Source organism: Pieris napi, chromosome 11 (genome assembly GCF_905475465.1).
Source record: "Pieris napi chromosome 11, ilPieNapi1.2, whole genome shotgun sequence".
NCBI lineage: Eukaryota > Metazoa > Arthropoda > Insecta > Lepidoptera > Pieridae > Pieris > Pieris napi.
This window is the reverse complement of record NC_062244.1, coordinates 2,826,875-2,839,713: the sequence shown is the minus strand read 5'-3', so window position 1 is coordinate 2,839,713 and position 12,839 is coordinate 2,826,875. Positions and strand designations below refer to the sequence as shown.

Below are 12,839 nucleotides of genomic sequence, written 5' to 3'. Positions count from 1 at the left end.
GTGCTCATCAAACAGATTTATTGGAAGAAATTCCACTAAATGTCAAACATATAAATCGTTGAAGCAAAAAATAACTGTGCTCTCAATTATATTGGTATACGTGCGTGGAGAAGGGTTGTTTAATTGTTTAATTATATCTAATAATCAATATCGTATAATTATGCGTCTGTTTTAAAAAATATATAAATTTAACTACGGGACTACCAGTACTAGTAAATGTTTGGTCATATATTTAAAGTTCAGAAGTCGTTTGATTTGTATATATTTTGAATTTTGAATTTAGAATGTTTTTGTTTATAGCACAACAAATTAGTTTTTTATAGTATAGGCAATCAAGCCTACGGACATTAAGGGCCGTCATCGCAGGTCATCCTTGGACACCCGATGTCTTTAATGGGTGCGTTGTCGGTCTTTGAAGGACGAGACTCTTTTTAAACAATTGTAGGTCGTATCTCCCAGTGAAGACCTCCATCGGAAGTTTGCAAAAAAAATTATCTTTCGATTTATAAAACTTATATTTAAGCTATATCTAGCCATTAGTGAATACATAAAAGTTTTTACGTTGTATTGATAAATTTATTTTTTCTTAAATGTTAAAATCACTTGTGTAAGCGATATGACAGAGAGTTATGAGTTTGGGCGGGAAGTGGCGAACAGCTTGCACCGTAAATCAAACACATTGGGGTGGCTATCAAACATACAAATTGATCCACATTGTTGTTCCTTCATTAGATGTTGGATAATTATAGAAACCTAGACTATCCTAGTTTAACACTGATAATTTTGTATATTAATATATCCAATATTATAGTATGGATTGTTCGTCTTTTTGTGTGATTTTTGAAGTTATGGTTTTGGCGTGTTAGGGATAAATGATGAAAGTAAATTTTTACGATGCGCCGTCACAAAAAACGGATAACCTGAAGTTAGCTATAGTCAACACTTTAGTTTTTTTCTATTGTTAGTGTCGTTTTTTCTACTGACGTAGAATACAATTTAAGAATCGTCTTTACGCCAAAGACTTCTTTGACGAAGAACTTCTAACGCGCGTACATAAGTACACACACTTTTTTTAAATAGAACAGGGATAACGGGCAGGGGTTGTACCTGATGTTAAGTGATACCGCCGCCCATGGACACCTTTCCAGAAGGTTCGCATGTGCGTTGCCGGCCTTTTGACATACCCATGTCATACTTATAAGTCTCAACCCTGAATCCAAGAAACTTGAAGGGATTTGTGAAACTTTTGTATTTTCATTTGGTTTTCGTAAAATGTGTATAGTTTGTAATTTGCTGAAATGTTTCTTTTGTGTTGTTGTTTTAACTCGTAAACACTGTTTACGGGTTAGAAACGGTTAAAGATGCAGGGCTCGGTAAAATCTAACGAAGCATGGCAAACAAATCACCATTAGTAGTAGCAGATGCGACGGCGCGCGGCGCAACACAACTCTGACGCAGTTACGTAACATAAAACTTAACACTATTATTTATAAAGGCACTGTTTTGTCCCATTTATTTATTTGCAAAGTGTCATAAGAGAGAAAAGGATCAAACATTTATAGCCATTCCAGGCTGACAATCAACAGTTACCTCATTCATAAGAACTATATCAGTTTGATTTGATAGATTGCAATCTTGTACTGGCACTTGGAGTTTTTAGTATATTTTATCTCTTTCTGCCCTATCTTGTTTACGCTGTAATGAAGAGAGACAGATGAGTACTTTTTTGGAGTTATATATCATTATTTCTGGAAAGGGAGGCAAAAAATCTTCTAAAAATAGGTGTCCTACCACATGATTAAAAATCAAAATCTTCTATTACGTGATAGTTTGCTAAACGTAAAACAAAATTCTGTAGAATGTTACAGAAGAATGCAGCTTATATCAACGGCAATTTCACTTTAACTAGGCCAACCAGGCTACACTAGGGTATCTAGAATCTATCCAATAATAGATCGGCTGGCAGGCATCAGTCAATCAGCAGTCAAAACATCGCAGCTCCCCGACAGCGACATCTAGCGAGCGTTCCGCGAATCTTGCAACAGGAAAGCAAATATTTATGTTACAATACATTAGCTAATAGTTATGCTCGACTTTACTTATCTCCTAAATAAAATTCAATTCAAAGTAAATGACGATAAAACAATGACGTATTTGAAACGTAAAACTTACATATACACTGATGCTGAGCCAGGGCCAATTACAACCTTAACATCATTACACACTTAAAACGTACCTTATTCTTTAGAAGAGAAAAAATTGTTTTTTTTTTTTTTTTATGATGATTATTGTTATTTTGTGTGTTCCTGTGTGTGTTTTTTATTATTAATAAATGTTGTCTGTGTCTGTGACTGATACTGGGGCGGACGCAGAGCAGGCGGAAAATAATAAACGGCTCTAATATAAGAGTCTTTCCTCCAACATCGATTTTGTTCCCTTTTGAGTAGAGACTAATTAAAACACTTAAGTTGGCGCCTGGTAGATAGTACCGGTCACCCCAGAGCCTGGTGCTTTCCTCGCTCATCGAATAAGTATCGCAATATAGCGAGGAAATACTGCCAGTGTTAATGGTACACTGCCACAGGGATCAAACTTTTTAAATTTGTTTTAATTTTATTTTTGTTAATACTAAATTATTTTTATTAGTACTGTAATATGTACATTAAGAAAATTGTAAAATCTGTATATTTGATTGTTATATTTAGGTTTTAATAAACGAAACAATGATATTTATCCCATTTAAATAAAGAAAATTATAAACGCAATTTCCGCATACAAGACTTCAACACTTAGAGATCCGGAGTTCCATTTCCGGCAAAACTATAACTGTTTTGTGCACTGAAGGCCACTCAAAATATTACAGTCCTTCCATAGATTACATACAAATTCACTATATTATATTTCTCTTCACGAAATTTTATTTTAAAAATAGAATTTCTACAAGGTAATTCACCCTTCTCACTCTCTCTCAATCGCTCTCTCCCTTTTCTTCGACAGAAACGGTGCACATCTTCGTGACGCTAATATTATTATTATTGCGTTTCATCCGTAAAAAAATTACTCTCATGCGCCTAAAGTTTCACTTCAAAAATATGTAAGCAATGTATTAAGATTTTTTTACTGGTTTAAGGTAAACTTGTGTTTGACATAAGCGTATTTTAGCCCATTCTGCTTTATGGGCTAGCCTATCCATCTCTTCGGCATGCCCAAAAAGTTGTTATTGTACTTGATAAACTCTACGTCCTCTGCTCCTTTTGCCTGTTCTTGAATACCATTCTATACATCTTCTGCACACTAAATAAAGTGACAAATAGAAGAAAACAAAGTCTGACCTAACAATTCCGTTCATCATTGTTTGTGACAGTGTCGATTCGTTTCTTAATGAGTTACGCTTGGTATGTTGACATAAGCGTGATCAAAGTGCTCTTTGCTAATTTAGAATCCTTTCGATAAACAATATAAAGTGCGCGATGTGTCATGAATGAGTGGCGATAGAGAGGCTTAAAATTACCAATTATCGTTTCATATTCGTATTTTCATTTGTCCTATAAACCAAAACCCGACGTTTTAAGCCAGTTTTTACATGAAAAATAGATTTTGTTGTTAGTGTCCAATAATGGTGTTTAAAATTTACGAAAAAATGTTAATAAAAATATATTTATAGTAACGAAGATTGGTTTAAGCTCTTCAAAAATGTCTTTAAATAATTAACAGTAATCTTATATTCAAGGCAAATCATGTCCCGTTTAAATCTTTTTTTGTATAGAACAGGGGGCAAACGGGCAGGAGGCACATTTGATATTAATTGATAATGGACATGGACACTCTCAATGCCCGAGGGTTCGCGAGTGCGTTGCCGGCCTTTTTCTGAATTGGTACGCTCTCTTCTTGAAGGACCCTAAGTCGAATTGGTTCAGAAATACTTCAGTGGGCAGCTGGGACCACATAGTGGTGGTCCGCGGCGAAAACTGCCTAAAGAAACGCTCAGTTGTGGATAGACGGACGTCGAGGTGATACGGGTGGAATTTCATATTCTGCCTCGACGTCCGATGATGAAACTCAGCTGCAGGTTTCGTTACAATTTAATTTTTCTACAATAAATATTTACAAAATTTTTTTTACAATAAATATTTACAAATAAAAACACGATTTTTATTTAAATTTGGACGATGCTAGAGACATAGATTTTAAAGTAAATAAATTATGTATCTTAAAATACAATTAATGATGCATTTGTGTACATTTGGTGTGGCATTACGAAGTGGTTAAGGGCACGTAAATCAACGTATCTTGTGTTATACATGTGTCGCGTTTCGATTAGGGTTGGCACACTTGCGAAATTGGGAATAATTGTCTTTGAAAAAAAGTTTCGTTTTCATACGATTTAAAAAGTTTGGTCCCTGTGGCACACTAACTAGTACTAACATAAATATACAAAAGGAAACCATATATGGAAATTAATAAATAAACATTTTAGGTTGGATATAAGCTTGCCAACGCTCGGCACACTAATACATTGGTAAAAGAACCACAATATACAATAATATCATTTTCCATGAAATGGCATTTCCATACGATTTTCTTTAATGTTAACGCTAGGAAATGTGGTGTAAATAAACGTTACGTCACATCACATATTATAAAATTACGTCCCCCGGCGTCTGTCTGTATGAATGCAAAACTCAAAAAATACCGAACGGATTTTTATAGAGTTTCACCTATATATAATGTGATTTCCAAGAAAGGCTTCATATGTAGTTTTTTTATAGAACGCAATGCCAACGGACAGGAAGCTCACCTGATGTTAAGTAATACCGCCCGCTGCCCATGGACATTCAATGCCAGAGGGCTCACGAGTACATTCAGTCTTTTTGAAACCAGTCACAAGATTTTAAGTTTTTCAGCGCAGTTTATTAAAGGACGATAATAATAATAATTTATTTATCCAAGTAGATAATCGTAAGTTATTATTGTGTTAGTTACAATATTGTCCTTAATATCAGTAGGTTAGCTTTAAAGTATATTCAATCATTAAATTAAAAAGGGCGCATGCAGTCAATTGCTATGACCTAGGTATATAAGGGCAATCCAAATTTCCTGGTATTACCGCCAGCATGCTGTTAGGGCGTAAAAAAACTTGAACATAAAAGTGCAATTAAAATCTTAATTAGTAGTAAGACATGTTTTATTATTTGAAACGCAGCAGCCCTGTAAAGACACCCGCGCTGCGCGGGCGCACTAGATTTATAGTGTTCAATCAATGCGGATTTATTGCTTAGGAAGTAACTCCTTTTGTACTCCAATAATTGGCTGGCTACCTGCAGTTGCGTAATTAGACAGTCGTTATGTGTTTATTAATGGGATCATTTGTAATACATTGGGATCATTTTTGTGTCCTCATTGTTGCTTTTTGAAGCTAATAATAACTTTGTCTCGCTGCATAGTTCGTTTATTGGCATTCATAGAGATAGATATAACATTTGTTACTATCAAAAACATTCATTAATTTATTTTCAACGTATGACAATAAAGCGAGGAAATTATGCATTAATGTCAGTTTTTAAGTTTAATTACTTTTAATTAATATTTCACAGACTAGGTTTAGATTATATTATAAATAAAACACGTGAGTATTAAAAACTCGAAAAACTCTATACTTTACGACGTTTTGTTGAAATATAATCGTTGGTGAGGAATAAACAACTTTAGAATATTGCTATTTGATAAAAATTAATAAAAATCGTGTTGTGTTTTTATAGACACATTTTTCTGCATATGATAAATGCTTGATCATTTAATTAGTACTACTAAAATATCGATTTGGCAAGTGCAGGGACATAAAGAGAATTGGAGTAGAACCGACATGATACATGAACGCGAGCAATTATTATATTTATAAGTGCAATTTATGCCTGGCTACTTAGGCCACAGTTCTATTTTTAATTGCATACCTAGCAAAAATATAAAACAATATATTTAAAGAATTTATCTAATGAATAAAAAAGAAACATAATATACTTCCTCAAATGCCCAATACTTGAAGGATTGCGAATGAGTTGCCGTCCTGTGTTGTTGAATGTAGCTTCCAATAGCGATAGTGAAACTGATGTGTATGTATGCCATTACGAGTGCATGTCTTGGGGCCGCCCTGTATAAAAATTCAGCATTGATGTTGGGACCGCTAACTTAAAATAAATCATTATCTATCACAAATAATACTGAAATTATGGTATACTGAAGAGATGTATTAGAAATATTGGATATGGACCTGAAACGGTGTATTTTAGTATAATGGTCTAAAGATAGTATGGTGATGGTTACTATGGTAACCTTTTTTTAAACAGCAAACAAAGAAACAAAATAAATAAATAAGGAAACAAGCTCGGTATTGTTTACGTCGTATTGGTACAACTTTAGTAGAATAAAGAATAAGGTGACTTGTGAGTTTTTTTAATAGAAAAATATTTTTTTTATTTAGAACGACTGCATTTTATTAGTAACATAAATGTATGAATTGTAACAAATTTTTCGCGATAGGGAAAAGCGAAAGCCGTGTAAGATTCGCGTAAGTCGGGGTTCAACTTTGCATATTTGTATAAAGTTTGTGTAATCCGGGTTAGAAACCGGTAAATAAAACAATCATTAGACGAAACATGTTTAATAAAATTTTATATACTAAAACCAATTTACATGACAACTAAACAGCGAAATGCAGGTCGAAAACGAAATGTCGCAAACATTAAAGGTTTACGACAAGGACTAATCTTATAAAATTTGTTGTAGTTTCTATTCATCCATTTATTATTATTACGTAGAATAAGAATATTATAAAAATACTGTCTATTGTGAAAAAATGTATTTTTTTTTTAAAATAGACAGTATTTTTATCTATGACTCATTTGTTGTCTATGAATGAAACAACAAATGAGTAATCTAAGTTATTTTGATGTCGAAGGCTTCTTATATTCTAACAGTGCCGTCTGACGAGTTAATTTTTTCTTCTTGTGTGTAAAATTTCCTCATGGCATGCTCGTAACATTTTGGGTGCCTCCCCAACTTCTTTTAGTCTCTCAAATTTTCTTCGTTCTTAACATTTCCATCTGAGAAAAAATACCGTTTACGAATAATGCTTGAATTTAAAGACTACCCTTTTATAACCGGACTGTTTTCCTTAGGTTAGATTAATTTGGAAATACATAAATTATTATTTTCTATTGAAAGTATTTTTATATTTCGTATACACTTCACAACTGAACACGCCAATCGCTGTTGATCAAACAGCAAAACCGCGCCTCTCCGAATTCGCGTTAAACGGGGTAGCCGGTAGCGTAAGTCAAAAACGAAAAAATTTAATGTCATATAAATTAAAAACTAGTCACAGGTTATGTTACCCAATAAGTGTGTAATAATAGTAAGTGTGTCAGTTTCAATAATAAGTCATAAGCAAAAATCAACAAACAAATTTCAACAAATCTTTCCCCACATCTGTCATTTGAGAGAAATATGAATGTAACTTTATTTTTTCGCGATATGATTTAAGAAAGCACATTACTGCAATGGCAGCTAACAAATAATCATAAATGACAATTATGCCCATTCACCGCTACATATGAATTTATTGTTTCCCAGTGCCAAGTTGGTGAACAAAATTTAATAATACAAAATAGTGCCATGTTGTTTGAATGATTACCAATTAAAAACTAGCAAATTTCTACAGTTCGAAATATTTTGAAATTAGAATGCTTGTGCCGAAGTTCAAATTGTCTATTAGCTATGACTATGACAACTAAACATTAATAGATAAAGGATATTATAATCTGTCGATCTTACATCTAGATAACCGATAAACCAAAATAATTGGCATATTTAAAATATAAACTTATTAATTAAATACAAATTTACATTTAAAAATATTTCATTTATCATAAACTGTATTGTTTTTTCACATAAAAATATAACTACTAAATTAAAACGCGTTTAATAATCACAGTGGGTTTACTATACTTGATATGGAAAATTAAAAATATTTACATTTTTCATGGATAAATAGTGTAATTAGTAATAACTAGAATTTTTCTGTAGTATTTGAATTTAAAATTCATATAAATATATCCAAGATCAGTCCTAGCTTAGCTTAACAGTATATTTACTCTGTGGTATTGAAACTCGAAAAAAAGAAAAACAATTCTCAAAATAACCACAGATCATTGTCGTTTCTACGTAAGTATAGTTTTCATCACCCGTCGTTATTTATAATCCGCTCTTGACAGCCGCCGATAAAATTATTGTAGCCATTTCAGATGCGTTTTGGATTTCCCGCCATTATACCAATTAGTTGAGTGAGATGTCCGTTACAGAGAGGACGTTTATGATTTTTATGTGTTCTTTTATTTATTTCGATATAGAAAAGTTTTTGTGCAAAAATGTTGGTGCCAAGTGTATTTCTAACTTAAAAATACTTTCTTAAAGTATTTTCAACGTGTAAAATGCTTCAAAATGCCGTGTGGGTGTCATAATAAAGCTTATTTTCCGGTGAAAGTTTTTGTATATAGCAATATATAAATTGGAGCAGATAGGTTGCAGTCCGATTTTGAATGATACTAGTAAAAACTACTTCAAGGGCTTATTTATTCATCGTTTGTTAGTAGTAGATAGTAATATCCTAGTTTTAGGTTTAATTAAATATCAGAGGTAATTTAAGTACATATTTTAACCATAATTCATGCAACTACTTCCAATTTCTAAGTTTTATTTATGTAAATAGTGATTTCAGCGTTGAGCGGGATTAACTCAAACAAGAACTTATTGATAGACAAGATAGCATTATAAACAATGATTAGCCTAGTTTTATTAGTTACGATTACATTGACAATTTTTTATATTATTATTAATAAAATTACTCGCATATTATTTCTAAGCTAAGGTGCCTTCAGCTACGATGTATGCGGTTATAACAATTGATTTAAGCAATGACCTTTCCGCTTCTGGTTAGATCTATAATGATACTTCTTTAAGTTTTTATTGGAACCTTCTGTAAACCTCTTGGCATTTATCATATTTTATGATATGATTTTGAGACAATTAGGGAATGCAAATCCAATTACTTGTTCTTTCTCCGTAATTCGCAAACTATCAAACTGCGGCAAGTATCACCCTTCCAGCCGAAACACGCAGTCCACTGTTTCTATGAGGCCTGAAGTCTCCTTTTCTATTGTTCGGTTGATCTTTTAATGACTTCCTCGACAGTGGTAATTCTCAAATATTTATGGATTTCAGTATTTTTGTTAACCACGGCGCACCGCTCATATATCGCAGTGTTTTGTTTTGTCGCAGTGTCTGTTCTTTAAGTTAAGTCACTATTGTAACATTTGTTTTTATAACCCCTTAGGTATCGTATCAAATCACTTTCCGCGCGGGGCCTTCCATCTCCAGTCTTTAGCGGAACGAGTGAGCCGTGATCAAGAACAGCTCCCAGTTCTGCCACCATTACACACCACACCCAGAGATGTTAACGTACCAGTGGTATACGCTGAGGTTGGTACCAAATCTTAATAACGTTAAATTAAATTTTTCAAATAGTTTAAATTGATTATGCTATGTGGAAACACAAAACGTATTATTATTGCAATTTAGTTTCAAATAAAACATATATTTAACTGTTAAATTTAAGTTTTAAAGTTTAAAATATACTTTTATATACAATATGTTTAATTACCACAGGGCTTCTCGCCTCACAAAAGTAGTTAATACACATTATTATCCTAGACTTTAAGGGGGCAAATAAATGTAAAATAAAATTTCAATCAAAAATCACGTTGCTCAGCTCAGCGGGCTTTATCTTATGTATATATGTTAATTATGAATTCTACATGTACCTATATATGTCCACTGGTAACTTTTTAATGGCTGAAATGGTACCCGAAGGAAGATCCAGCTTTTATTGTACGTAAACAAGTTACTGGTACGAACGGCAGGTCTGTAAGTAAACATGACTTAGGACATACATACATACATAGGAGTCGCTTTACCTGGAGTTTTGAATTCTAGATAGCCTCCCAAAAATATTATATTAGAAACGATATATTCAGATATATCGAATATATATAGTTATAGATATAATATATAGATATAGTTCTGAATGTCATCGAACATTTTCGTGAATTCGTTAATCACGGGCACTTGTATGCTTCTTTTGAAGGAGTACCTGATAATAATATTTCAATGGTGTTTTGATTAACACAGATCGCACCTTGAAAAGTTTGGACTGGTATTTCCACGAAACCTTTACATACATTCAGAAATTTTATAATTTTATAGAGTGCAGCATGTTCCCGTAGCACCTATTCGCCTCTTCAGGCTTTAAGTGAGAGTACCTGTCGGGACCATGGCGCCCAAGCCGCGCCTCCTCCGCCGCAGCCTCTGCCAAGAATGCAGGTATGTCATAAGACTGATCTACGTTCTAAAGGGCCAATGGGAGGGCCATATAATTATAATTCTAATTATACTTCACAGATTAGATTCTTTAGATTATTGATTATCTATTATGTGTTAACTGATGTTTCATTTGATTTGTTTGTTAGTCTGTGGAAAAGACGCTAGTTTTGGCCTGTAGTTTAAATGTTAATTCGAAGATTTTTTGTTAGAACATTTGGATTATGTTGTTTATTAAAATAGATATTTCAGCAACACATTTGTGTTTCATTCATCATATATATAAATAAATAATATCCCTAAGAAATACTATATCAGAGGTTATGCTCAATTGGACCACGTAAGTTAATTACGTAGTATAATTGAAATAGACAAAAAATAAGTCATTTGACATTTGTAATGTAGATATGATAAATAGAACGCTAGTGAAGACAGAAAGTAAACTGTCAAAAACGCAAAAAATATAAACGTCAATTCAACAACAAATTATTTATTGTTTCTTGTATGTTTTTTAATTCAATACTGTGGTAGTATAATATTAAGTTTTGTTTCCTTAATATAGGTGTCCAATCAAAACGTCACCCTACACCCTGCAGTCGCAAGATGTACAGCCTCCTTAGAGCTTGCTGCCCTCTGGAGGAATTTTCACGAACTCGGCACAGAAATGATAGTAACCAAAGCTGGCAGACGAATGTTCCCCGCGTTGCAGGCGAGGTTATCTGGTCTTCTGCCCAATGCCGACTATTTGTTGCTAGTCGACTTTGTACCGTTGGATGATAAGAGATATCGATATGCATTTCACAGGTAAGTCAAAGTCAATATATATAAAGAAAGAAAGAAAAACAAATACATCACTTTAATAAAAAAGGGGCCCAACTCAGCTTTATGTTGCTGTCACCAGCAACACTGCTTTTAGTAGACCCATACTATCTTGGAGAATATATATATTTTAATATATGTAATTGCTAGATGTCACAAAACATTAAAACCAAATAATGCGATTAAAAAGAGTGGCAATGAGTTAGCTCTATCCTCATTTGAGAACTGGCTTGATATTTAGAAGAATTTAAAATTGTTGTTTATGAGGGTACATTGTACCCACATTAATAAATTATTTTTTATTGATTGATCTATATTAATTTTATAAAGATTAGGAGTTTGTTTGCTTTAGTTGGACGCGCTGGTCTTGGAAATTTAGTACAATTTCTTAAATTTTAAATCTTTTCCTAGTATATGTTGTGGGTTATGTTATTAAACGCCAGTGTTTTCAGCCTTGCCTTTGCAGTCAAAGACTAGTCAAAGACAGTTCTTTGATATCAATGAACATAGGAGATATAATAGATTATATAAAACCCTCTGACCATTTCGGTCCGTCGGCGTCGAGCTGAATACAAAACTAAGAAAACACGAGGAAGGAGAAATTTATATTTTTTTATTCTATAGTTCAAGCTGGGTCGTAGCGGGAAAGGCGGATCCAGTGTCGCCCCCTCGGATCCACGTTCATCCCGATTCACCCGCCGCCGGCGCACATTGGATGCGGCAACTGGTCTCCTTTGACAAGCTTAAGTTAACCAACAATCAGTTAGATGATAATGGTCATGTAAGTACTGATGTCTCTTCGATAGTTACTTAGCAAGAAAGCTTCTATTTAATTTAAAACTATATTTATTTCACACATATATTATATATAACACACAAATATACAGTATTTCTAAAAAATCAATAATTGTACTCTTTTAATTAAAGTCACCTGTCTCTTTTCATCCCAGCGTAAACACATTTTGACAGTAAGAGACAAAAGAGTACTTTAGTTAAAGTCAAATTGCACTGATGAGTTTTTAGTTATAAGGGATTAAAATCATGCGCAGCGCAGAATTCAGTAATGAAATGTGACAAATCCACAGATAATACTCAACTCAATGCACCGCTATCAACCACGTCTTCACGTCGTCTACTTGCCTGGTGAAGGGCAAAGCGCGGCGCCGGGGACTGTGCCCTATAGGACGTTTATATTCCCCGAAACGGGCTTCACGGCTGTCACTGCCTATCAGAACCATAGAGTAAGTCTAACTCAGCTATAATAATCTATATAAATTAAAGGGAATTGCAAAATATGTTGTTAAGCGCAAAGCTCGAGGACGGCTGGGCCAATTCGAGTATTTTTTTTAAATTATTCCTTGAACTCTAAGTTCAATGAAGATAAAAAAATTGAATAAAAATAAATAGTGTAGTAGTTAGGCTTTTATTTCGGAATAGCGTTTAGGCAAAATGTTCCTTATGTTTTTTATTTATTATTTATTTATGTTCATGTTACTAAAAGGGTAATAAAGTCAAATTAGTCCGAAACGAAGTTCGCGAAGGCAGCTAGTAATAAAAAAAAATGTTAGCCTCTACAAGTCTCCATAGCA

General features: G+C 33.4%; 1 protein-coding gene across 2 annotated transcripts in view; it reads left to right on the top strand.

Annotated features, from left to right (window-relative positions):
* The window catches only part of LOC125054021 (T-box transcription factor TBX1-like), a 37,896-nt gene that overhangs the window by 19,224 nt on the left and 5,833 nt on the right, over window positions 1–12,839 (top strand). The window contains exons 1-6 of one of the 2 annotated variants that reach the window (XM_047655673.1): window positions 8,327–8,503; window positions 9,389–9,534; window positions 10,318–10,434; window positions 10,994–11,235; window positions 11,875–12,031; window positions 12,336–12,491. In XM_047655673.1, the coding sequence (XP_047511629.1) occupies window positions 8,497–8,503; window positions 9,389–9,534; window positions 10,318–10,434; window positions 10,994–11,235; window positions 11,875–12,031; window positions 12,336–12,491 (825 nt within the window). In that variant the 5' untranslated portion in view covers window positions 8,327–8,496. Of the gene's footprint in view, window positions 1–8,326; window positions 8,504–9,388; window positions 9,535–10,317; window positions 10,435–10,993; window positions 11,236–11,874; window positions 12,032–12,335; window positions 12,492–12,839 lie in introns of those variants that run through there. The other variant, XM_047655672.1, reaches the window with a different exon arrangement.